The sequence below is a fragment of the Puntigrus tetrazona genome, chromosome 21 (genome assembly GCF_018831695.1).
Source record: "Puntigrus tetrazona isolate hp1 chromosome 21, ASM1883169v1, whole genome shotgun sequence".
Lineage (NCBI taxonomy): Eukaryota > Metazoa > Chordata > Actinopteri > Cypriniformes > Cyprinidae > Puntigrus > Puntigrus tetrazona.
This window is the reverse complement of record NC_056719.1, coordinates 19,016,469-19,043,217: the sequence shown is the minus strand read 5'-3', so window position 1 is coordinate 19,043,217 and position 26,749 is coordinate 19,016,469. Positions and strand designations below refer to the sequence as shown.

Sequence of the window (26,749 nt, the reverse complement as noted above, 5' to 3'; positions counted from 1 at the left end):
ACAAGTTACAGCCTTAGTGTGATTGGTTAAATACCATACTTACATAAAAAAAAAAAAAAAAAAAAATCTCTCTATAGTCCATTATAAGTAGTCAGATTCATGCTCCTCTTCACGTTTTCTGTCAGTTGGACTGCAATGTCTTTTTCTGAATCTGAAAAAAAAAAAAAAAAAGTATAAAAAAGTATTACAACAAAAGTGTGAAATCACAAAATAATTTAAAACTGTATCACTAATCAATATTTTCATTATTTCTGAATTGTGAAGTAGATTATTTTCTTCAGATCCTCAGACCTGGGGCCTCATTTATAAAACTCTCCATATTTTTCATCCTAAACGTGTATGTATGCTCGTATGTGTAGGAGCATCTCCATCCTGACTCCTTCCAGAAATAACCAGATATATAGCTTACAACGCCTAGTTTTTCTATGCATAACCTCATCTGCATATCATTTTCATTCATATTCCTATCCATGTGACACTGTTTAGTATTGTCAAAGTTACATTAAGGAAATATGCACACTATAAAATACCTTAATTTTACTGCTAAAAATCATCCAATATCCTTGTCATGTATTTCAATTAATATCAAGATAAAAACCAAAAACTGTCTAAAGTATTAGATAAATTAGAATAGACTTGATCTTTTACTATCCAATTAGTATTAAGTTGTTTTAAACATTTAAATCAAATTACATTTTGCTGATAGGGTGAACATCTTTTAGTTATTTTAGTGGACAATTTTACTGCAGTGTAAAATTGTCTGAGTATTTAAAAAAACAAAAACAAAAAAAAAAACATTTTTCAAGTTGCCTATTCTTCAAATAACAGAGTTGAACATTTCATAATGTTTTAGAGATCAACGCCTCCATGTAATAAACTGCTGTTAGCATACAGTAAGATGTTATCATTAGACATTAAGCGGATAATGCACCGCTTCATCACTGAATACAGCATTACAGCATTGTGCACCATAATATTGAAGTGTGCATTATTTGCCTAGTGCAAAAGTTGAAATCATGAAATGAAATCAAACTTCAGTAAATCAGGACCATTGAATAGAGTAATGCACAGCAGAGGGTGCTGCTCTTACCCAGCTACTGTCTGCATGTGACTGATGGTCTCTGGTAATGGTGATCCAAAACTCTCTGGAAGCAGAAGACCGAGTAACCCAGAGAGAACATTCAGACTGCCAATTAAGATATATGGCAAAGATCTGTAATAGCCTCCTGGAACAAGAAAAAAAAGAGCACTTGAAGAATTAGTTTTTGATAGGCATGTTAAAAAAAAGTGTGATACTTGAAACATATTGTTTGATCTGTGTCGATAAGCATTAGTCACTGTGTAGTCTAATTGAGAGAATGAACCCGGGTCTCTAGTGCAGCAGCAGGGGGACTACCGCTGAGCCACAGGAGAGATTGAGTAGGACCCAAACCTCAAAAAAAAAAAGGTAGATTTATTACACAAAAGGTTGGCCAGAGGTAACTAACAAAAGTTCTTCTCAGATCGAGGCATTTAACGAAAGGAAAGAAACAGGGGAAAATGAAAGCTCCACGAGGGGAAAAAACAAAACCAAAGAACTCTAACAAACAGAGCAATGAACTCAGGATACCTTACTTCAGGTTGCTCGGGAAGAATTATAGAACAGGCAAAAAAAAAAAAAAAAACACAGGGTGAAGGCTCAAAAACCAAGTGAGGAACCCAGGCAAAATACATCGCTTAAATACACTGAGGAGAAACAAGGCACAGGTGGCCTGAGTGAAGCTTAACAAGGTTACACAAGGAAGAAATAAGGCAAAAGGGAACACAGGGGACCTCTAGAGGCACGGAGACACAACTACAGCAAATAGGATGTGACAGGACAAACTATGGACATTTCAAAACACTGTTGAGACACAACATGACTAAACTAGTGTAAAAATCAAGGATGGACTGGAACTAAAAAATGTTTTGGTATTTTGTTTGAGATGATTTCTTGTAACTACAGCGAACAGAGAACATCCAAAAAGTAAAGTGTTTTTTTTTTTTCCTTTACAATTTTACCTACATTTTTTTTCTATATCCAGACACAGATGAACTTTGATAAAAAGCTGCCCAACTCTCTCCTTGTTTATCATTTTGAATCTCAGTTATGTTGATACTATCTTCATTTTAAGCGACTATTGTTGTGAAAATCTTCTCATATTGAGATGCTTTGTTAAGATCACGCAACACTGCATTAGCATTATTTGCTCATTTTCATTGCTTTGCCTTTAATTTGAGGGCACCGACATCTTCTGTAGAAGAAACTAGTCATATGCCACACAAACAGTCTTCAAAGGTTTCATGGGCCTCTTCTATGCACTCTAAACTAAGTTCTTTCCATAGATTTTCTATTGGATTCAAGTCAGGTGATTGGCTGGGGCATTTTAGCAGTTTTACTTTATAAGTAATACTTTTACTTTATAATTTGCTAATATAAATTCATGGTTTGCAAAATTATGGTTTCATTATATGTGGATATTTCTTTCGTTAATGCCAATGTCTGGTAAAAAATTGCATGTTTTATTTAAATTAAATTAAATACTTATTTCCTTTAAATAAGTTCGCCCTGTTCAGGCAAATAGCTGTCAGATAGGGGCAGTCAAGGCCTAATGGTTAGAAAATCAAACTTGTAACCCAAAGGTTGTGGGCCAGAGTCTCAGGGCTGGCAGGAATTGGCTCTCTTCTACTTTCAATACCAAGTCAGAGCCTTGAGCAAAAACTGAAGCCCCCACAAAATGTATATAAAATGGAATGACTTACACCTGCTGAAATTTATTTACTACTTCCTACAAAAGCCTTTTTTGCTAATTTCCATTTCCAGAAGAAATGACTGTCGCGTGTGTTCAGTTCTGTGTGTGTGTGTGTGTGTGTGTGTGTGTGTGTGTGTCTCCACTTGGCCACATGTAATTTCACTCAATTTTGTATCATAGAGTCATCATCATTTATTCACCCTCATGTAGTTCTAAAGTAGACACAAAGTCTGTTGGGCAAAAATTCATCAATGAAAGTGTTTTGACTACAACGTTCTTCATAATCTCTTGTGTTTGCAATTAGAAAGACAATCGTACAAGTTAGGTATGACATGAGGGTGATTGAAAACAGCTTCAGGTCTGGAATCTTTTACACAGCTGTGAAGCAAATAGCTGTGTGGCAGCTGGAATTATATCCTATAAATAAATACAAGATATAGAAGTTAAGTTTTTAAATGTGTCCCACAGACCTGGTGTTATGGCAGTGTTGACCACTAAATTGGCCTATATATTGACCAGAAAAGGTCCTGATGCTCCCTATGGCCAGTCCATCCCTGGTTCCTTACATGAAGAACTAGACAAATAATGCAGAATTTGGGAAATTAGACAGATTGTACAGACTAGAGTTTAGTGACCTAAGTAGATGAAATATGGTGCTGATATGCTGCCGACTCTGGACGCCATCGAGCAGGCTCCTAGAGCTGTGTTCCTCAGTACAGTAGGGTAAAGCTCGGGTAGCAGGATAAACTATCGCAAATGCTGCAGACAGACCAAACTTTCCCAGCATCACCAGAGAAATGGCAATAGAACTCCTATCTATAAATGAATAAAGACAAAACATTCCATATAGAGTTAAGCAAAGGTATTAGATACTTTATACTACTTCAAACTAATCCTTATGATCACATTGTTAAACATGTCAAAGTTGTTTAGAAAACCAAGAAATGATAAAGTGCGATCAAAAATGAAAGCTAAAATCTAAATGCTTCTGAACAAATCCAGTCTAAACGATTCAGTTTGCCATTCATACATTTGATTCAGTCATTTAAATGGATTGGTTGGTTGAATGAATGGATGACTGAATGACTTCATTAATACATTCATAAATACAGTGACTTTCTGCCACTTGCTGGCTGGAATACCATTTACTTCTTAAAATTTGTTTTATTTCAAATAATATATTATATATTTTAAACAAATATATGTAAAAAAATAAAATAAAATATATATATATATATATATATATATATATATATATATAAAGAAAGAAAGAAAGCAATTTCACAAAATCTTAACCCCAAATCTTTAATTCTATGGTAAATCATAAATATTACCATAGAAGATTGCAGTTAAAGAAACTTCTCACGTTGTGGAATGAGATGTATGAAGAGAAGGACCAGTCCTCCTAAAGACAGAGTGGAAGACAAGCTAAGGCGTCTTGGCCAGCAGCGGAGCATCAGCCAGGCCATGACGAGAGCAGGTACTTCCACAACCGCTGATAAGAGGCAGTTCAGGTAGATGTTTCCATGAAGATTGGACGTGTTCAGAGACAAGGCACAGTATCCAATTGAAACAGCTGACCTAAAATTAGAAAGAAGAGAGTGACAGGCAGGTTTAGAACACATTTAGCTGCCCTGGGGTATTTGCTTCCTGGCTTACCTCTTATCACAAGACTAAATATTGCATGTTACACTAAATATTCTTGTTTTTTACTGAATAATGTCTATCCAGCATCTTGAGTACATGGAGATTCTCTCACCAGACCAGGCACAGCAGGACGGTTATGCAGCGGATGTTAGTGGACTTCAGCAGGTCACAGAGACTGTAGGTCCGCAACCTTCCAGCATTTTCCCTTGACTGTAGCGCACGTGTCACAACAAACATGTTTTACACAGCACTACAAACTCCAAAAGTCAAAACACTGCACAGCAGTGTAAGCAAAAACCATCTGATTTCCACAGCTAAAAAAATATGCATAGTCATAAAAACACTCAAATTTTACTGATATGTGCAAATTCAAGGGAACTGCAAATGAGTAGTGCAAACACAGATTAAACCTACCCATCCAAAACTAAATAAAATATATTTCAATAGTTTGAGAAAGCTATTACACCCCTAATAAAAACCATATATTGCACAAATCTGTACTGGTGAACAGACATATAGTGCATTTGTGACATGCAGTGAATTAATTTAGAACTAAACTTGTTAATATGTCTGAATTTAGTAATTAGGAAATATAACATTTTTAAGAGATTTTTTCTAAAAAAACATATGAGGAGTTAAATGAGACTATTCAAAGTAGCATGTGTGAATCTAAGAAGCATAGATTTCACCTGAATTCCAGGAAAAATGACGTCAGGGGCCTTAATCCCGTTCATCTGGGCAGCCTTTCTCAGAATGACCTCGGCCTCGTCTACTCTCCCCTGAGACAGCAGCCATCGCGGAGACTCGGGAATAAACCTACCAACAACAACTAATGATAAATGATTGATTTCAGTGATGAAAATCAGCTGTTAAAATGTTATAATTCATTATGAACAGTGATATGACTTTAAATGATCTTCATGTTGCATCTAATAATACATTTTTGTATCACAAAGTTTAGATAAGTACCTCTACAAAACTAACAATCAAAAATTGTGAACAAATTATAATGAAACATAAAATAAGGAGACACAGACGACATTGTTTAAATAAAAAAATGTGGAACCAAATAAATCATAAACATTTTTTTCACTTAGATGGTCAAAGTCAACAGGCCTTTTAAAATCAAAAATATTTGATCAGGTGCTTTTGCCTTTTTTTTTTTAAAACTCTTCAGTCATCGTCTTGACATAACATAACACTGTCTATCGCCTCAACCTAGCTCTTCTCATATCTGGTGTATTATTAAACAAATACCTACCACCAGAGGGGTACACAGAACAAGCCAGGAACAGTGAGGGCCAGCAGCAACATTCTCCAGTCTCTTAAGAAGTAAGCAGCCAGCGGAAGCATCATATACCCGATAGAGAAGAAAAGACACACGCCAAGAGTGGAGAAGATGTCACGAACGGATGGGCTCAGTATCTCCATTCCTAAGGGGGAAGGGTTTTTAAATCATATTTAATATATAATGTATTCTGAGAAAAAATATGCATCTGTTATGCAATTTTTAGACATAACCTAAACACGCGTTAGTATAACAAATGTGCTGGCATTGAACATGCTTGATTTTAAAATTATAAATATATATATATATATATATATATATATATATATATATATATATATATATATATATATATGACTCTATATCTAATTATATGACTGTTTCTATGAAAGCTCATTTATCAATTTATCATTTCACAATTCTGAAAAATATACTTGAGAGATAAATGCAGTAAAAGAAAACTGTCAAATATAAACGGAACAGAAAAGGCTAAAATGCAAACTAGAATACAGTACTGCAAGAAAGTCTCAATTTTTAGATTAAGTCGCAGTCACACTTTTTCATTTTTAGTTCAGGACAGAAACAAGATTCTATAATTTATGACTGAAGCCATAATACAATAGTGTGTATATTAATTTTGTTAATTCAGTGCTAATATGAAATACACAGAAAAAAATAGACCACATCAGAAATCTTACCTAATACAAATGCTGCCACATAGTTTGAGATTTGGCCAATTCCAACAATAAAAAACAACAAACAAAATATCAACCAAGATGGGGAGAAGACTTGGATGAAGGTGAATACCGTCTGAATCCCCATGGTAACAAACAGCACTATTTTTCTGCCAAACCTAAAAATCAAAAAGAAACAAGTTTACATCAAATAGACATCTAGAGTTGTGTAGGTGTGTGTTACGACACAAACTACCTCTAATATGGCAAACTAATCTATATCACCACCACAGCTGTCTAGCGGTTTTATCTGCAAAATTATCTGTCATATCACCAAATAACTTTCCCTACATGATGTGAAATAATGTGAAAGGCAGTCCTAACCAAAATCCAGGGATGCAAGAGTGTGTGTGTGTCAGCTGTCAGTGGAGATCAGTGGAGTGTTGCAGTGAGGTTTGTTCTTCTGTAGGTTTCTCTCATCTGAACATATGATCATGGAGCTCAGAGTGACCATCAGGTTCTTGGTCAACAGTCTAGACAAGGCCCTTCTCCATCAAGTGCTCAGTTTGGCTGAACAACCAGTTCTTGGAGGAGTCCTGGGGCCTCATTTATAACTGTTCTGTAGATTCAAAACCTGCACTAGAGGAGATGTATGACATGCCCTACGCAAAATGTGGGATTTAGTGTTAGGATTATTACACAGAAGATAAACCAAAATTATATGAATTTACACATAACCTATTTACAGCCACAATGATTTACCTTTAAACTGAATTGCACATCTTATGTTATGAAAATGCACTTTAGCGAAAACAATGATTAATGATGCGCACTTACTCTGTGGCACACACTGCTGGATTCGGCCCATAACTCATATTTCTGTAATATCTTATACCTTTGACAGGGTTGAAGATGCTATCACATGGATGGAATATGCCTAGAAATGGTATGCAGATGAGGTTATAGGAGTCTGTGTGGAATTATAATGGGATTTATAAAGGACATTCTGGCAAATGCATGGTTTTTATAAATTTTAAAACTTTTGTGTGTATGCAAAAGCTAGCCTTTGTACCTACATACACTTTTAGGATAAAATCTACGAACAGTTTTCTAAATGAGACCCCTGGATGTTCCAAATTTCTTCCACTTGAGAATTATGTAAGCCACTTGAGAAACTTCAGTGCAGCAAAACTTTCTTGCAGCTTTTCCCAGACGTCTCTGAGCTCTGCAAGCAGTTCCTTTGACCTCAGGGCTTGGTTTTATTCTGATATGCATCTGTGAGGACTTTTAAAGAGAGGTGTGTGCCATTCATGTCCAGTCAATTTAATTGACCAAAGGTGGACTCCAATCAACGATCAATCCAGGTCAATCCTACAATCCAGACAAGCTGAAGCTCAATAGTGCCTCCATGCCACTCCTCACTGATGCTGGAGTTTGACCAAATATCGAGTGCAGAATTGAACATACTTTTAAAGAACAATTCCGATTTTGAAATATTTTTTGATTGATCTTAGGAAGTAATCCAATATTTTAAGATATTGGATTTTTTTATCTTGCATGTCATCATTTGACTTTCTAATCAAAAACAAAATAACTTTTGAAAAGCTTTTACTTTACATGTAATGAATTTAAAATATATATGAAAGTTTCATGTTTTGAAATAAGTTACAAAAAAAAACTATTCTCATGCTATTCTAATTTTCGAGCTGTACCTGTATAAGGCTGCAACAGAACAAAACTGAAAAAGTTAAAGAGGTCTTAAAACTTTCTGAATGCACTCTCTATATATATTTGTTGGCACTCTGACATACTACATGCGTCCCAAATCAATCCTTCAAAGGCTGCATTCGAAGACTGACTGAATCACCATGGCTGCCCCAGTTCAAAGACCCTTTCGATGTGGCCTCAAAATAAATCTTCATCGGACAAAGAAAGATACAACAACACAGCCTAGACTATCTTAAGATTCCCTGCATGCAGAAAACAACAAGGTTTCTTTTTTGAGAGAAAAGGATTACACTAAATTTGGGGTTTTATGAAGTCTGATGTCTATGTCCCTTTAAAGATGCAGACTTTGAATTTAGACAATATTCTGCTGGATTGCTCCAAGGTTGAATTATAGTATATGGTACGTTTATTACAACATATGAGATTACAATACTATAAGAAAACAAAAATTGTTGATAATGTCAGTGTTGTTGATCATGTCAACTTGTTTGTTTCAGGCCTACCAGTGATATAAAAACACATTCAGCATGTAATTATAATATTAATATGTGGGGATGTTTTTGACCTGTCAGACACCTGTCCAGAGATCACAGAGCCAGTCAAAACACCACAGAAGAAGAGTGAGGAGGTCAGCGGAGCCCTCCAGTCATCTGAACACACCAAATCCCACTGCGATTGAACAAACAGTGTACGTTTAAGATTATTCAATAGTATTCATCTGCAGAAGAAAGTGTAAACTAAGTTACTAAAAGTTACACATCTAATTCCGTAAACAGAGTGGTTTAAAAAAACTTCCTAATAAAAAGCTGAAGAATACAATTTCTTATATGGGGAACTTATCTGACTGATTCTGTAGGTTTGTACAGGTACTTTATAAGTGCTTTATTTAGGAACTGTTTTTTTCCTAACCGCTTTTCTCAAAGTGTTTCTTCACCAAACTAACACTTGAGTTTACTCAAATACCCCCCAAGATAGATAAGTGCATATGCAAAGGTGGCAAGCTTACAAAGAATGACTGAACTGACATCTCTTTTGTGGCATACTTTTTTTAATTATTACTAGGCAGTATGTGATACCTTTTAATTTCTCATTCATTCAACAGTTATGTATGTTAAACAGGGAGCTACAAAAAGCAGTACAGATGCATTGGTGATATTCTTAAAATAAACAACAATGTATGTTGATGTGACACTTATCATTCCACACAACTACATTAAAAATAATTACTTTTGCTTACTTAAAGTGATCAATGGATTCAAACTGCACTTTACATAAATGTGTGTTAGAGGTGTGTGTACACATGAATCCTATAATGATAAAAACCACCCAGTGTTTTTGATTAATGTTGTTTATGATTAATGTGATATGATAAATGAATATCCAGTGCTCTCTACGACTGAGGTGAAACCCTTAAACAAGGCACTGAACGACCAATCGCTTCCCGGCTGCCCGCCGCTCAGGGTGTGTGTTCACTGCTGTGTGTGTATACTTTAGATGGGTTAAATGCAGAGCACAAATTCAAAGAATGGTTCACCATGCCTGGCCACAAGTCACTTTCACTTCACTTTCACTAAACTATATAACATACTTTGGTTAAAAATTCTCAATTGTTGTGTAAAACAGCTATTTACCCTGTCTAAAGCAGCTCTGTCTACATCTGCTCCAGTCACTGATGTATCAAATAAGTCATTTTAATTGTGCGTCTGTGTGTGTGTGTGTGTGTGTGTGTGTGTGTGTGTGTGTGTGTATATATATATATATATATATATATATATATATATATATTATTCAATAATTGTCGTCTTGTATATTTCTGTAAAATCAGCATCCTAGCTATAACGGATTTTAAATGCATGCATTTGAATCAATAAGCAGGTCCCCGTAGCAGGGTTTGACTGACCTGTAGACCTGATGTTTTTCCACGACAATATTAGTGGAAATATTTAGTGGTTTTATAGTTAACATCTGAAAGGATGCATCTATACAGAAACTGACTTTCAAAAATCATACTGGACAAATATCGACTGGAAAAACATCTCCCTTATTAGGCTCCATCAAAATCCGAACTTCCGCTTCGCGCAGAATAGAACAGAAAAGGCGGACTGTGAGCTCGAGGAAAGAAACGTACCTCTGAAACAATCGTGGAGATGTATGTTCCTTTATCATACTCCCAGCCGTCCACGCAGCCTTCTCGAGGAATAGCCGATACATTCACATCCACCCACGGCAGCAAACCTCGCTCCGAATAGCTCTTCACGAGGTCCATTCTGTATCTTGAACACTTACTGAATCCAGAAGCTTTGTTCTCGTTCTCCTCATCGAGAGGAATAGACGCGTTTCTCCATTCATCCGTGATATTCAGAGCTGCGGGAATGAGACAGCGATGAGCAGGTGTATCTCCCAGGAAAACCATGGATAAACCCGTGAAGCCATTCGGAATAATGCTCAGACACAAAAGAAAAAACACAGTCCTTTGAAAAGGTCCCCAGTCTCCCAGGAACGCGGTGCTGTCGTCGTAGTCTGGGAAACTCATGGCACACGTGTATTAAAAGCTTTAGAGTAAAGTGCGCTTGGACTGTCTTAAGTCCAGCTTTTAGACCCAGATGGGAGGAGGCAAACTAGAATGGCTGCATTTATCAGTTTAACACGTTTCTCAGAAGCGAAGAGACAGCGCTGTTCGTTTTCCATCGTGTAGCTTCTCATTACTATAGCAGTTTGTTGATAGTGCTGTAATGAATTAGAATTGGGCTTCTTTGGGACCCCCTAGGATTAAAAGATAAAAGTCTACACGTTTTTTACTGAACCTTCTAGTGTTGTTGGTGTGGTCATTTGTTCGATGAATGTGCTATATGTTATTTATTTATTTAGGCTATTTATTATTTGTTATTTTTAGGGAATTTTATGATTCTTTAGCATAAGCATGAAAATAAATTTTCCAGCGTAACCTGACGTGAATTAATTATTTGAGCTTTTAAAAACGACAAAAGATTATTGCTGAAGTGGAAAAACGTAAAAGTTACAGGACTTTCTTTCTATTATTAAAATAGGAACAAATATAAATATATCTTTTTTTAATTATATGTATTTATATATTTCTGTCTATAATTTTTTTAAAATGTTTTTTTTAGCCTTATTAAATGTACATGTTTTATTGTCAAATTCTTGCATATAATCAGTACATTTGATTAGAATAATAAGATTGCAATAATAAGTATAATAATAATAAGTATTGGTTACAAATCAAGTCATATCAGTATCATAAGTGGCAAAGAAGCTGCATCTGAAGTGGCATCAGATTTATTTACACAGACTGTTCTCAGGGTAATATGAATGCATTTGCACTGCATTTTTACAAACACAAAAACAACGGTGTAAAGTTAATGTTTTAAAGGGCACCTAGTATGCAAAAACATGTTGTTTAGACATAAATGTGTGTACACAGTGTGTGTACACAACAGCCCTATAATGGTTTAGCCGTCTTATTAGAGCTAAAGTCGTCATTCGTTCAAGAGTAGTGAGTGATTTTTTTTATTTTACTTTTTACCAGTGTACACAGCAGTACACTTAAATAAACATATGAAATATATGTATTAAATATGAAACTAAAACCACCAGTGAGTGGTGGCAAGTCATATAAAATTTTAAACATGAACAGGACTAATTGTTCAGAACTAGCATCTATGGACTTCAATGACCAACTTTCATTCTTCAGCTCCAATCACACTTGAAGAACACTTTGTCAGTTAATGGAAAAATTTCATATGATGGTCATTAGTGCAACCAATAAATTGATCCTCATCTTCAGTGTCACCCCTGTGCCATGTTACACATTTGTTGAAGTTGTTCAAAGTTCAAATAATTTCAACACTTTGTTTCTTTCTTGAATCAGCATGTTTAAGTAAACTGGTTGGGTGAATGGTTTACTGACTCACTCATAAAGCTAGTATAACAATGTAACCTGAACCCACTGCAAATTAACCCCTTACTCAGAGACTGAGAGCCTGTCCAAAGTGTGCAGAGGTGAAAAAGCTCAATGTTCTGCAGTGTGTTGCAGGACTGCAGCTGGGTGAATCCTCCAAACTGTTAACATGGGCCCTGGTGAAAAAAATAATCTACTGCATACTTATTACAAACTGATCATGTGTGAAATGGCATTGATCTAATTATCAGAAGGTCTTTGTTAATCTACTACAGCCTTTCAGCAAGAATCCATTTAGGTGCGCTGATCCTCAAGGACTTCCGTTCTGCTCCTACACACCTGTCTTTTATCTTTGATTAGCTGATTCAAGTGTATTTAACTGGGGTTGGAGCTGAAATCTGGCACAGAAATTGTCCAGGAGCATGGTTGGAGACCCATGATTTAGAACAGCAGCTACAGGTGCATCTCAAATTAGAATGTCATGCAAAAGTTCATTTTTCAGTAATTTAAATTATTAAATAAAAGTATTAAATAAATTCATTGCACACAGACTGAAGTAGTTTAAGTCTTTGGTTCTTTTAATTGTAACAAAACCCAATTCAAAATCTCAACTAATTAGAATACTTCATAAGACCAATAAAAAACATTTTTTAGTGACTCGTTGGTCGCCTGGAAAGTATGTCCATTTACTGTACTTGGCAGGGGCTCCTATTGCTTTAAATTACTGCTACTGCGATTTGCTGTGGCATGGAGGAGATCAGTTTGTGGCACTGGTGAGATGGTATGGAAGCCCAGGTTTCTTTGACAGTGGCCTTCAGCTCATCTGTATTTTTTGGTCTCTTGTTTCTCATTTTTCTCTTGACAGTGTACTCTATGGGGTTGAGGTCTGGTGAGTTTGCTGGCCAGTCAAGAACACCAAAACCATAGTCAATAAACTTTTGGTGCTTTTATTAAGTGTGGGCAGGTGCCAAATCCTGCTGGAAAATGAAATCAGCATCTTTAAAGAGCTGGTCAGCAGAAGAAAGCATGAAGTGCTCCACAGTTTCATGGTAAACGAGTGCAGTGATGTTGGTTTTTCAAAAAACACAACGGGCCAACAGCAGCAGATGACACTGAACCCAAAATCATCACAGACTGTGGAAACTTAACACTGAACTTTAAGCAACTTGGGCGATGAGCTTCTCCACCCTTCCTCCAGACTGTAGGACCTTGGTTTCCAAATGAAATACAAAACTTGCACTCATCTGAAAAGAGAACTTTCTACCACTGGTCAACAGTCCATCTCTTCTCCTTAGTCTAGGTAGGACGTCTATCTCCTGTCTGTGGTTCAGAAATGGCTTAACAATAGGAACACGACAACTGAATCACTTCCCTTTTCAGCAGTTATTTTCGGACCTATTTATGATAATAAAATTCACAGCAAAACATGAAAGTAATCTAAAAGATCTCTTTGGTCGGATATGGCTGGGAGGCACAAGCTGACCTGATCGTGGTTTTATCATGTAGCTTGAGATTTCATTATGGCGGATATTAAAGAGTTTGCCTCACACACATAATCTGCCTGCAGAAGGCAGAACACCAAGCCATATTTATGCCATAATGTCATCTCAACAGCGTAATTCATTTATTTGATTAATAGGATTATTTGAATTCCAGTTTTTACAGTTTCACTTCTTTGAAGACTTTACTTTTATCTGTTGTCCACATCATTGCATCCTGTTTCTTAGAGCTTCTCAGTCTAAGTAAGATAAAGGAAATTCAAAATTTTAAATTAAATTACACTTCAAGCACATGTATTGAATCTAAAAACCACAAACCCTGAACTAAATAAAGGAGTTCATGTTAAAGACTATGGTAAGAATATGGCGCAATGATGTCCTTACCCTTTTATTCCCTGCATCTGAGCAATGGTGTCAGGGAGAACTTTTCCTTTAGTTTCTGGCAACAGTAATGTAATTAAGCCAGAAAACACAGCCAGGCTTCCAATTACAATATAGGGAATGTACCTATAATAGTTACCTTTACAGAGAAAATAAATCCATCACTAAAAAGTGCAATGTATAGATTTACTAGTGAAGAAAAAAAGAAAATTGTACCCAAGTATATGATGAAGGGAGAAACAATGCTTCCTATGCGAGCGGTCATAGAGCACATTCCCATGGCCATGTTTCTCACCACAGTAGGAAAGAGTTCTGAAGTCACTGCATACACCACACAGAATGCAGCAGTAACACCAAGTTTCCCCAGCATCTCCAGGGAGGTTGCCAGCTCCATCAGATCTGCAATGACACAAACAAACATATAACTAATGTGAACAAACAACCACGACAGGGTCCATTCTCCATGCGTAGATTACTCAGATAGCTGAATTTTGTTCTTGCAAATTTGACTTGATCCTGGATAATTCTTTTGAAGCTCAACCAGAGTTTCTCTCATAGCAACAGGTCTGTTAGCTCAAACAGGATTAGACTATTATTTTAAGAGAAGGTGATGCTGTAAGTCTGTCCCAGCCACTACTAATTTCTTACAAGTGCACCTTATTAAAACAGAAAAAAATACTGTCTGGGAAATCTGTCACCATAATCATCAGCCCCAACGTACACACAGATCTCTACTCATTAAGCTCCCTATATCCCTCACTCATCCATCATCTGGTCTATGGTAAACAGTTGTCCCAGTCACCCAGACCACTTACCTGGGTTTCCTACCTCTTTGACATGCCACCGCTCCTGCCTTCTTCTAGAAGAGACAACCATAAATTATCATCCGATAAGAGACTCAAAACCATGTCAATCAATCACTTTTATTTATATTTTAACAATATAGATTGTGTCAAAGCACTGAACCATATCAAAAAGGAGAATAGAGTGAAAGTAATGTATAATGATGAGATTAAACACTTATTAAACCCCATCTGTGACAGAATGGAGAAAAAAAAAAACCTTGGAAGAAACCAGGCTCAGTTGGGGCCAGTTCTTCTCTGGCTGGACAACCTACACTTCCAGTTAAAATTTCCATTACCTGGCATCCAGGTACCATCCTCAAGCAGAGCTTGAGACAGTACCTCTGGTAGTACTGCCAGGATGATCAGCACAGCTGGAAATGCTTCCTTCCATAGAGTATGCTCAGAACTCACTGAAGAAGAACACCACTGGGCGGCCCTATTTTGTCAGGCCTTGTCGACTTTGGTTTGGCTGGCATGACATTATAGACCCTTCAATGCTTGAGGATTTTCACTGAAACCACAGACCGAAGTGCTGATCAACAAGAGCCTGAAGACCAAGTCACCTGCTAAGGTGGCAGACATGTTTAATGTATCTAAACATCAAGTTTAAAAAAAAAAAAAAATCCAGCAAAACTTCTCGGACCGAGGTAAAGTTAAGAGCAAATAATAAAAAGTACTACTTGGAAAAAAAAACTCCACAGGGGGGGGAAAACAAAACCAGTAAACTGCACAAAGAAAAATACCTGAACAACTTACTAGGAGGTAGCTTGAGGGACTAGGAAAAACAAGGCAGAAACTCACAGCAACGACTCAAAAAATGAGTGAAGAAAAAAAGGAGGAGAAAATCACAACTTAAATAAAAAAGTTGTGTTGCATTTGCCAAGGCCCACAGCTTGCAAGAAGGATGGTCTGTGGAAAAGTGGCAGAAGGTAGATTTTCGATGAATCATCTATTGAACTGCATCCCAATCGTCGCAAAAACTGCAGAAGTCCTATTGGAACCCGTGTGGACCCACCTGTCCCATCCGTGTGGATTCAAACAGAAAACAATCAAGTTCGGTGGAGGAAAAATCATGGTTTGGAGTTACATTAAGTATAGGTAAGATGAAGGAGGAGGCATTGAAGATGAAACCAAATGATCTTGATAAACTCTGGAAGTCCTGCAAGAACGGTTCCTTTGCCATTCCAGATGACTTATTAATAAAAGTTATTCGAGTCATTGCAGAGACGTATGGATGCAATCCTCCAAGCTCTTTGACACACCACTACTCCTCTGTTCTTCTAGAAGAGACAACCGTAAATCATCATCGGCTAAAGGAGTCTCTAAACTGCATCATCCTCACCTCTTCATACTCATCTGACTCCATTACATATCCTCTGCTTCAGTGTCATTGTTGCTGTTGAGTTCTCAGAGTAAACAAACAAAAATAGCAGAAAAAGAAACTAATTACTCACTTGGATTGATGAATGATTCTGACTTACCACTGTTGTTTGATAAACTTATAAACAAAAAAACAGAAAGAAAAGAAATGGAATAAGAGGGAAAAAAACATAATAGATGCAAATAGAAATATTATTGGTTACTTGAATTTTTAGATTAAAAGTGAACAATGAAATTAGTCAAATTATTATATTGAGCTGGTGCTGCTGCTAGACACCTCATGTTACAGAAGGAAGTTAATTCAAGTTAATACAGAGACTCTCACACTATAGAGACTGTGTCTTTTCCCCAAACTAGAAAATGCAGAAAACACCCAAACCAAATTAAAAACAACAATTTAACTGTTGTTCAACAAATAAAAACTGTTTATAATACAGAGAAGCAAATGATAAACTTGGTTTATTGAATATCAGGTCCCTTTCTATGAAAGCACTTTATATAAATGATTTAATCAATGATCATAACCTAGATTTGCTTTGTTTGACAGAAACCTACTACTTTATAAAAGTATAAAGCTACTTTATATAGTCCACCTGGGGCCTGTACCATGATGATGGCCAAGTAAACTCAGACGTTCAAAACTGTTGCACTTTGGATGTTGTGAGTCTGAATCACAGCTTGCAGACCTTTTCCGATTCCATGCCCCCTCTCTTTCTACTGCTACGCTTGCCCTCAGCTGTGATGCCCAAAAAAAAATAGGTTTAATATAAATGTTTTTTGTTTTGTTTTTTTAAAGTGTTAATGCCTTCCAGAAAATATTCTACAAACTTCTGTAAACCTCATGTTGTCACCAAGCCAGCAGAGGGAGCCCTGACCTCTGGGTGATCTGCATCCACTCCCTCTGCGACAACTTCCTGTCCCAGGACTATAAATACTGCAGCAAGCCACTCAACTGCAGGTTGCATTGTTTCGCCTGTCTCATAGTTAGATCATTCGTGGATTATAGTTTCTGGTTTTGACCCTGTCTGTTTACTGTTTCTCTGATCGTTTGCCGCCTGACCTGACCTCCGCCTGTCTCTGGATTTTGGTATTGCCTCGCCTCCTATATATCTGTTAGCCCTGTTCGACGCCTGCCTGTTATGACCATGCCTTCGTTTAATAAAAGCCTGCACATGGATCCGCACGCCTCAGACCGCTCATTCATGACAGAATGCAACCTCGCACCAGGATCCAGCGGCTTTTCACCTGATCCATGGCCAGGTAGGACCCTCGCTAGACGTTTATTGGCCCTCAAGCAAGGTACCCGATCGATTGAGGATTATACTCAAGAGTTTTTGGACATGGCTTACCTCTCTGACATACCGGACTGTTTATTGATTGAGTTGTATCATGAGGGAGTACATCAGCCGCTCAAATCTAAACTTGTTCGCGAGGGTCCACGTGAGTCGCTTGCTCAGTTTATTGAGTTTGGTTTAGTGACTGTGGGGTCAGCTTTTACGTTGGGTGTTGAGGAGGAGAAGGACAACACATCAACTCCAGTGATGGCCGCCTTCCCCGAGCCGCTGCCCAAGATGGCCGCCTTCCCCGAGCCGCTGCCCAAGATGGCCGCCTTCCCCGAGCCGCTGCCCAAGATGGCCGCCTTCCCCGAGCCGCTGCCCAAGATGGCTGCCGCCTTCCCAGAGCCGCTTCACAAGATGGCCGCCGCCTTCCCAGAGCCACTTCACAAGATGGCCGCCTTCCCAGAGCCGCTTTCCAAGATGGCCGCCTTCCCCGAAATGCTTCCCAAGATGGCCGCCTGCCCAGCGCCGCTCCAAGATGGCCGCCGCCTTCCCAGAGCCGCTTCACAAGATGGCGCCGCCTTCCCAGAGCCGCTTCACAAGATGGCGCCGCCTTCCCAGAGCCGCTTCACAAGATGGCGCCGCCTACCCAGAGCCGCTTCACAAGATGGCGCCTTCCCGAGCCGCTGCCCAAGATGGCGCCTTCCCGAGCCGCTGCCCAAGATGGCCGCCTTCCCCGAGCCGCTGCCCAAGATGGCCGCCTTCCCGAGCCGCTGCCCAAGATGGCCGCCTTCCCGAGCCGCTGCCCAAGATGGCGCCTTCCCGAGCCGCTGCCCAAGATGGCCGCCTTCCCGAGCCGCTGCCCAAGATGGCCGCCTTCCCGAGCCGCTGCCCAAGATGGCGCTTTCCCGAGCCGCTGCCCAAGATGGCCGCCTTCCCAGAGCCGCTTTCCAAGATGGCCGCCTTCCCCGAAATGCTTCCTAAGATGGCCGCCTGCCCAGCGCCGCTTCCCAAGATGGATGCCGCCTGCCCAGAGCCGCTTCCCAAGATGGATGCCGCCTGCCCAGAGCCGCTTCCCAAGATGGATGCCGCCTGCCCAGAGCCGCTTCCCAAGATGGATGCCGCCTGCCCAGAGCCGCTTCCCAAGATGGATGCCGCCTGCCCAGAGCCGCTTCCCAAGATGGATGCCGCCTGCCCAGAGCCGCTTCCCAAGATGGATGCCGCCTGCCCAGAGCCGCTTCCCAAGATGGATGCCGCCTGCCCAGAGCCGCTTCCCAAGATGGATGCCGCCTGCCCAGAGCCGCTTCCCAAGATGGATGCCGCCTGCCCAGAGCCGCTTCCCAAGATGGATGCCGCCTGCCCAGAGCCGCTTCCCAAGATGGATGCCGCCTGCCCAGAGCCGCTTCCCAAGATGGATGCCGCCTGCCCAGAGCCGCTTCCCAAGATGGATGCCGCCTGCCCAGAGCCGCTTCCCAAGATGGATGCCGCCTGCCCAGAGCCGCTTCCCAAGATGGATGCCGCCTGCCCAGAGCCGCTTCCCAAGATGGATGCCGCCTGCCCAGAGCCGCTTCCCAAGATGGATGCCGCCTGTCCAGTGCCCGCGCATCGTGCAAAGCCTCCAGTGCCCGCGCCTCGTGCAAAGCCTCCAGTGCCCGCGCCTGCGTGCAAAGCCTCCAGTGCCCGCGCTGCGTGCAAAGCCTCCAGTGCCGCGCCTCGTGCAAAGCCTCCAGTGCCCGCGCCTGCGTGCAAAGCCTCCAGTGCCCGCGCCTGCGTGCAAAGCCTCCAGTGCCCCGCGCCTCGCGTGCAAAGCCTCCAGTGCCCGCGCCTCGTGCAAAGCCTCCAGTGCCGGCGCCTCGTGCAAAGCCTCCAGTGCCCGCGCCTGCGTGCAAAGCCTCCAGTGCCCGCGCCTGCGTGCAAAGCCTCCAGTGCCCGCGCCTCGTGCAAAGCCTCCAGTGCCCGCGCCTGCGTGCAAAGCCTCCAGTGCCCGCGCCTGCGTGCAAAGCCTCCAGTGCCCGCGCCTCGTGCAAAGCCTCCAGTGCCCGCGCCTCGTGCAAAGCCTCCAGTGCCCGCGCCTCGTGCAAAGCCTCCAGTGCCCGCGCCTCGTGCAAAGCCTCCAGTGCCCGCGCCTCGTGCAAAGCCTCCAGTGCCCGCGCCTCGTGCAAAGCCTCCAGTGCCCGCGCGCCTCGTGCAAAGCCTCCAGTGCCCGCGCCTCGTGCAAAGCCTCCAGTGCCCGCGCCTCGTGCAAAGCCTCCAGTGCCGCGCCGTGCGTGCAAAGCCTCCAGTGCCGCGCCTCGTGCAAAGCCTCAAGTTAACCCACCATCCCACCCTAGCTACGTCGTCAAAGAATCCCAGCGGCCCCTGCACTCACCCTCTGCCCTCCACCTGGAGCTCGCCACGGGTCTGCCAGCCTCCATCGCCGCCGTGGGTGAAGGATCCCTCCCTTCACCGTCCCGCCTCTGAGTCCCAGACTCCACCTCGGCTTGTAGACCCGCCGGCTTCCCTTAGGCTCCTAGCTCCCTCCTCTCTACCGTGCTCCGTCAATCCACCAGCTTCACCAGGCTCCATCGTCTCTCGGCTCGCCTTGGTGGTCGTCGACCATCCGTCGCCTCAGGATTCCACTCCTCCAGCTTCGCCTCGTCCCTCCATCCCTCCGGCTCTGTCAGGCTCCTCCCTTCCCCCGGCTCCAGCTCAGTCCTCTGTTGCTCTGGCTCCGCCGCGTCCTTCTCGTCCCCCGTCTCCGCATCAGTCGCCGAAGTCTGCGGTATCGCCTAGGACCTCCAGCGCCGCTGTGTCGCCCTGGCTCTTCGGCTCTCCGCCTCCGCCTCAGTCTCCCCGACCACCTGCTCCGCCGCCGTCGGTCGGCTCCATGGGGTTGATGACCGTTACCTCTTTATGGCTCCTCCCTCCGTCGGCTCCACCACTGACCATCATGGCTGGGCTCTGGATCGCCTCCCACCCCGGACTCCTCCCATCTTCACCCTGGCTCCTCCCACCGTCTCTTCCTCCCTGGTCTCAGTGTGCTGACTCCCTCTCGGAACCCCTCCCAAGCTCACAGTTATGTTTTGTGTTGTGGAGCGCCAGGAGTCGCTCCTAGGAGGGGGGCTATGTCACCAAGCCAGCAGAGGGAGCCCTGACCTCTGGGTGATCTGCATCCACTCCCTCTGCGACAACTTCCTGTCCCAGGACTATAAATACTGCAGCAAGCCACTCAACTGCAGGTTGCATTGTTTCGCCTGTCTCATAGTTAGATCATTCGTGGATTATAGTTTCTGGTTTTGACCCTGTCTGTTTACTGTTTCTCTGATCGTTTGCCGCCTGACCTGACCTCCGCCTGTCTCTGGATTTTGGTATTGCCTCGCCTCCTATATATCTGTTAGCCCTGTTCGACGCCTGCCTGTTATGACCATGCCTTCGTTTAATAAAAGCCTGCACATGGATCCGCACGCCTCAGACCGCTCATTCATGACACATGTCCTACTCAGACTTGGAACTTCTTGCCTGATATAACAAATGATACCAAATGTTTTGTAATTGTATTTATCTTCCACGCTATCAGATATGTGATGCAGAATATGATCAGTATATCTCTTATCTTTGGGAATGAGCTGTATGATGAAAATCATTGCTCCACCCACGAGGAGAGTGGAAGACTGACAGAATCTCCTACTGCAGTATCTGAGCAACAACATGGCTATTATGAAAGCTGGCACCTCCACCACTGCAGACAGGAAAAAATTCAGGTACAGGTCGCCATGAAGGTTTGTGGTGTTTAGAATGAGAGCATAGTAAGACATGGTGATGACCATCCTAAACGACAAAAACACCAGTTGGTAATTAGTTGCTTTTCTCAATCAGAAGGATTATTTTGCATCCTTTGTTCAGCTGAATTTGCTAAACTAAACTGCCAGTAATGTAATGTTTAACAGCGAAAAGGACTCCAGTCTACAAGTTTCAGAATATTTTGAATATTTGCGATTCGGGATCGGGCGTTTCCAATGTTCTCCTGAGCAGATTCAGTCACCTTTAACACACATCACACCACAGGAAAATCTGACAAGATAATCTTTGGAACCACCAGAATAATCAGTGCATTACCTATGATTGTCGGAAGGGGAGAAATTGGCTCAGAATCAGCCTGATCATCTTCTGGTGTGTACCCAGCCTAACAGACAACTCTAACCAAATACACCTGAACAAGCTAATCAATGCCTTCAAGCTTAATAGAAATTGTTTTAGACAACTTTTAATTATTTGTCTATGTACGTTTGCAGACTAATGTCTTCTCACACATGTGTTTTGTCTGATGAGGTGTGATTCGTCTAGTAGTTGCAGGGCTGTGCTGACTACAAACTAATACAAAGCTTGAATGTCGATGTTACAAAATGTACCAGTTTGAGTATTTGTACATTTTTGGGATTAATCACACTAAATTAGTGCATTAAACTAGTGGTTCTCAACACATTGCTAGAGCCCCAGCACTGAGCACTTGGCATAAATTCTCTGTTGCACACCCATTTCAGGTTTTGGAGTCTCCATTAATGAGCTGATGGTCTGAATTAAGTGTGTTTGATAAGGAGAAATAAAAAAATGTCCAGTGTTGAGCTCCAGGAACAGGGTTGAGAATTTCTGTGTGGTGTCCTTACAAGCAGAATTAAAAACTTTTACATATACTCAATTTAGAGTAAGTTTTAACATCATGTCGATAATATAGTTAATGACTGTGGCCAAGTAGAAATGAAAAAACAACATAGTAACAGCATACCAGAGAAGTGAACAAATCCCGATGGTTAAAACGGCATTACAATTCCTCAAAATGTCCAGAATATTGTGTTTTTTCTCCCTCATCCTTGCTGATTCCTCAATCTAAGGAAACATAAAAAGGCGTCAATGAAAATGGAGCACTGAAAAGTTTGTTTAAGGTCTGTTTGAATTTCATGTTTTTTTTAAATCATAAGGGAAATTAAATGTTACCTCAGAGGAAGTGAAGATGACGTCAGGTGCAGTAACCTTGTTCTTTTTAGCTGCATATCTAAGTATGGCTTCAGCCTCTGAGATTCTTCCCTGAGAGAGCAGCCATCTTGGAGACTCCGGAATAAACCTGGTTCACAAAAACAGAAAAAAGTTTTCTTACTGGTTTGGTTTCACAGTATCTGAGCTTCTACCATAAAGCTGAGTGGCTAACCAGGTAGGTTTAGATTAGCCAGCCCTGGGGTTTAGGTACCCTGGTATTCTTCACCAGAGTAACTTGCTTTAATGAGTTCTGTAACAGGTTCTGCTCCTACCGTCCGAACCGTCAGATTATGGCGCCACATAGGATTTAAATCAAATTTGCTTATCAATACATACATAAAACACCTGCATATACACCTACTAATTAAAGACGTATATTATTAGATGATCAAAATATGTATGAAATATATATGCACACTATACATCTTATGTTTGTTTTGAATGCATGAATAATTAGCATATACATATAAACTCGCTGTGAGCATACACACCCATAAAACACTTGCGAAAGCATGCAAAATAAAATTCTGCATTAAAAAACTTCTTTGTCTCTTTTATTATTTATTCCCAATCAGGATTTAGACCGTACCATAGTACTGAGACTGATCTCATTAGAGTTACTAATGACCTGCTTCTATCATCTGATCATGGTTGTATCTCGTTATTAGTGCTATTATCAATACTATTATCACAACATTCTCTTGAATAGAAAATTAGTGAAAGTGCCTCAGCATGTTTTAAATTGTATTCATCTGACCGCCATCAGTTTGTAGTAGTAAATGAGGAGGTATCATATCGTTCACAAATGAAATATGGAGTACCTCAAGGCTCAGTGCTAGGACCGTTACTTTCACACGTTACCTTGGGAGATATTATCTGGGAGACAGCAATCTTTCCTTTGAAAACAATGTTTCTGTGTTTTTCCATCTCAACAATATATCCAAATTACGACCTATGCTCTCAATGTCAAATGCAGAAATGTTAATTAATGCGTTTATGACCTCGAGGTTAGATTATTGTAATGTTTTATTAAATGATTGTCCTCCATGCTGGATAACTAAACTTCAGCTAGTCCTTATTATATAGATTTTAAAATCTTGTTAATTACTATTAAAGACCTAAATGGATTAGCTCCTCAATACTTGAGCGAGCTCCTATCACATTATAGTCCTGCCCGTCCGCTGTGTTCTCAAAACTCTGGCCATTTAATAATACCTAGAATATTTAAATCGACTGCGGGCACCAGATCTTTTTCCTAACACTGTCGGGAGGCAGACACACTCTGTCAGTTTAAATCTAGATTAAAGACACTTCTCTTTAACACCGATATGAGCCTTGTAGACAGATCACTAGAACCAGACGCACACACACACTATAAATTGAACTGATTCTTATAAAGCTTTAATCTCGTCATTATACATCACTATCACTCTATTCTTCTAATTGATACTGTTCAGTGCTTTGATACAATCTGTATTATTAAAAGCGCATTACTAATGAAGCATACAATGCACAAACAGATGAGCCCAGAATAGGAACGTAATGTGTTTAGTTACAGCGTTTCCTATACATATTTGCATATAAACTTGATTCATGCAAATTCATAATTAACATAAGATGTATTGGTATGGATTTCATATTAGTGTGCACAGGTATTTTGTGACTGAATTGCTTTCTCCAGGTATTCTGCCGCCCTGCCTTTTCTTGGTTTATATCCATTTTATATATATATATATATATATATATATATATATATATATATATATATATATATATATATATATATATATATATACATACATAAACATACTACTTCACGTGTTATCCTAATTATTCCCATTTCTTTTCAAATTTACATTATTCATCTGTTGTTTCAAAGCACAAACTCACCACCACAAGGGCACATACAGGAGCCCAGTGAGAGCATTCGTGAGCAACAGCCATCGCCAGCTACGGATGAAATAAGCTGCTAATGGAAGGAACATCTGACCGATTGCAGACCCCATGAAAACACCCAGAGAACCAAACACCACTCTACTTGCTGGACTGAGAATTTCACAGCCTGTTGATCAGGAGGAATGTGTTATTCATGTGATAGATGAGTTTTGAAATTGTGTTAATGACTGGAAGTTAAAAAGACAGTTTACCTAGGACATATGCTACAACATAATTAGAAAAACCACTAAATCCCACAAAGAAGAAGACAGCAGTGAAGATTTCCCAGCTTGGAGAAAACATCTGGATAAGGATAGTAACTGTCTGCAAGGCCATCGTGACAAAAAGTACAGGCCTTCTGCCATACCTGCATATATCAAATATATCATATTTAATCATTAATCAAAATCATTTAATCATTAATAGCTTGCTCTTGGAGACTCTGACCTGTCAGACATCTGTCCTGAAAGGAAGGTCCCCACCAACACACCCAAGAAATATATTGATGAGGTTAGTGGCACTTTATACTCGTTCTCACATATCAGGTCCCACTGAAAAACACAAGCAGAAAAAAAAATCATTCATTGCAGCCACATCGAATTATAGGTGCAACACAAAAAACATCATGAAAAGCTAGTGTTCCAGACAAAAACAGAGAAATAGCTGAACAGCTCGATTTGTCTTGATAAAATCGGACCAAGAAGATCTAAAAGCTGCTGAGTTTTAGAGCATATACAGTTAGGTCCATATATATTTGGACAATGACAATTTTCCTAATTTCATAGTTTCAGAATTTAAGCACAAGAGATAAAAAGCGATAAATACTGTTCATTTTCTCACACAAACCACTCATTTCATGCCATCAGTGTATTCTTACGATTGGTTATGGTTTAGAAAGTTCTCGATATAGACCATTATATGACCAACAGACAACTGTTTGACTAAAATATCTCAAAACTGGATTTAATGAAGACAAAAAGACACCTGCACTTTACATGCCCTTGGGGTAAGCTGATAAACTTGAAAGTTTAGTTTCAAAATGCTTTAAGTCTGCAGGTAGCTAGATCTGCAGGAGCAGGATTGGACAGCTTGGGCCGCTTTAGGTCATCTCTGTTTGATGTAATATTTAATGCAGCAGAGGGTATAAAGTTAAATATTATCTGTATCCCAGTAAATGCATTACAGCTCAGCTGAAATGTATAGTTCATTTTAGCTCTTTATGCTCTGGTTTTGTAAGCTTTCCCTTTTGTGCTCTTTATGAACCGATACATTTATTAAAAAAAAAAAAAAACTTGTCCTTTGTTCATCAGAAATGTACACTAATGTTTTCCCACAAAAGAGTCAAAGGTGCTAGTTACAAACTGATATTGAAAAATATTTTTTTTTTGAAAAGAAAGTTTTAAGTAGGTATTGACTATTTAAAAAAACACCTCTGCATATTTAATATGTTGTTGGACTGTTTTGGCACAGAGTATTAAAAACACACATTTTTATTTTTCTGAACGATCATTTCAAGAACCCTTTGGACCGTTTGAACATTAGACCATGTACAACAATACTTCAGCGCACAAACAACCCACTGACTCACCTCTGTCACTATCGTAGACTCGTAAATCTCTTTACTGTAGTTCCAGCCGTCCACACAGGATTCAACCTCAATCTCGCTGACATTGACTTCCACGTTTGGGGTGTAATTAAGCACAGAAAAATTTCTCACTGTTTCCATTTTGTATCTGGAACAGGAACTGCGTTTTAAAACACCGTCTTTCGTCATCATTGGGATTGCAGCTTCTCTCCACGTCTCACTAATGTTGTACTCTTCAGGAATCAGACACTCGTGAGATGGCACGTCACCCACAAAAACGATGTAGATGCCTACAAAACCATTTGGAAGGATACTTATAGCCAACGCCAAGAAAACAGTCAGCTGGAATGGACCCCATGTTCCCAGAAAGCCAGTGATATCATCATAGTCCCTCATTTTTAAAGTTTCTGCACTGTTTACAATGATCTCTAGCTCTTATCATTCATTTTGGCTCATGCTTGTAACCCCTCCCAAACATACAAAGCTGGAATAGGTTTATGATACATCCTGACAAGGTTCACATCAGTGGCTGTTTAAAGTTCAGATGCTGGATCCTTTATCAAACATTACATTAGTAACTGATCTTCGAGTTGTAAGGGATTCAAGAAATCAGCAACTCAGAGACCTTTGTACATTTGTAAGTGAAATTTTACAGAAAACAAAACCATATGTTCTTTGTGTGTCTGCAGATCAATTTAATGACAAAGAGTCAATTCTGATATGAGAACTTATTGAACAGAATCAACTCTCTGCTATTTACAGCCCCATGAGGTATTAGATAAGATGTCAAACATTTTTAACACATGTCAA

The 26,749-nt window shown here is 40.3% G+C and overlaps 1 protein-coding gene across 1 annotated transcript; it reads right to left on the bottom strand.

Moving 5' to 3' along the window:
* Positions 1–39: 39 nt before the first annotated feature.
* On the bottom strand, positions 40–26,443 carry LOC122326619 (solute carrier family 22 member 4-like). Its single transcript, XM_043221648.1, is given in 19 exon segments — positions 40–151; positions 1,091–1,226; positions 3,407–3,504; positions 3,506–3,587; positions 4,138–4,352; positions 4,531–4,628; positions 5,108–5,234; positions 5,680–5,851; positions 6,405–6,559; positions 8,674–8,777; positions 10,237–10,472; positions 14,124–14,306; positions 21,002–21,216; positions 22,172–22,272; positions 22,381–22,507; positions 24,310–24,481; positions 24,567–24,721; positions 24,802–24,905; positions 25,943–26,443. Coding segments are annotated over 19 exon segments (2,943 nt in total). The 5' UTR covers positions 26,336–26,443; the 3' UTR covers positions 40–81.
* Positions 26,444–26,749: the final 306 nt, after the last annotated feature.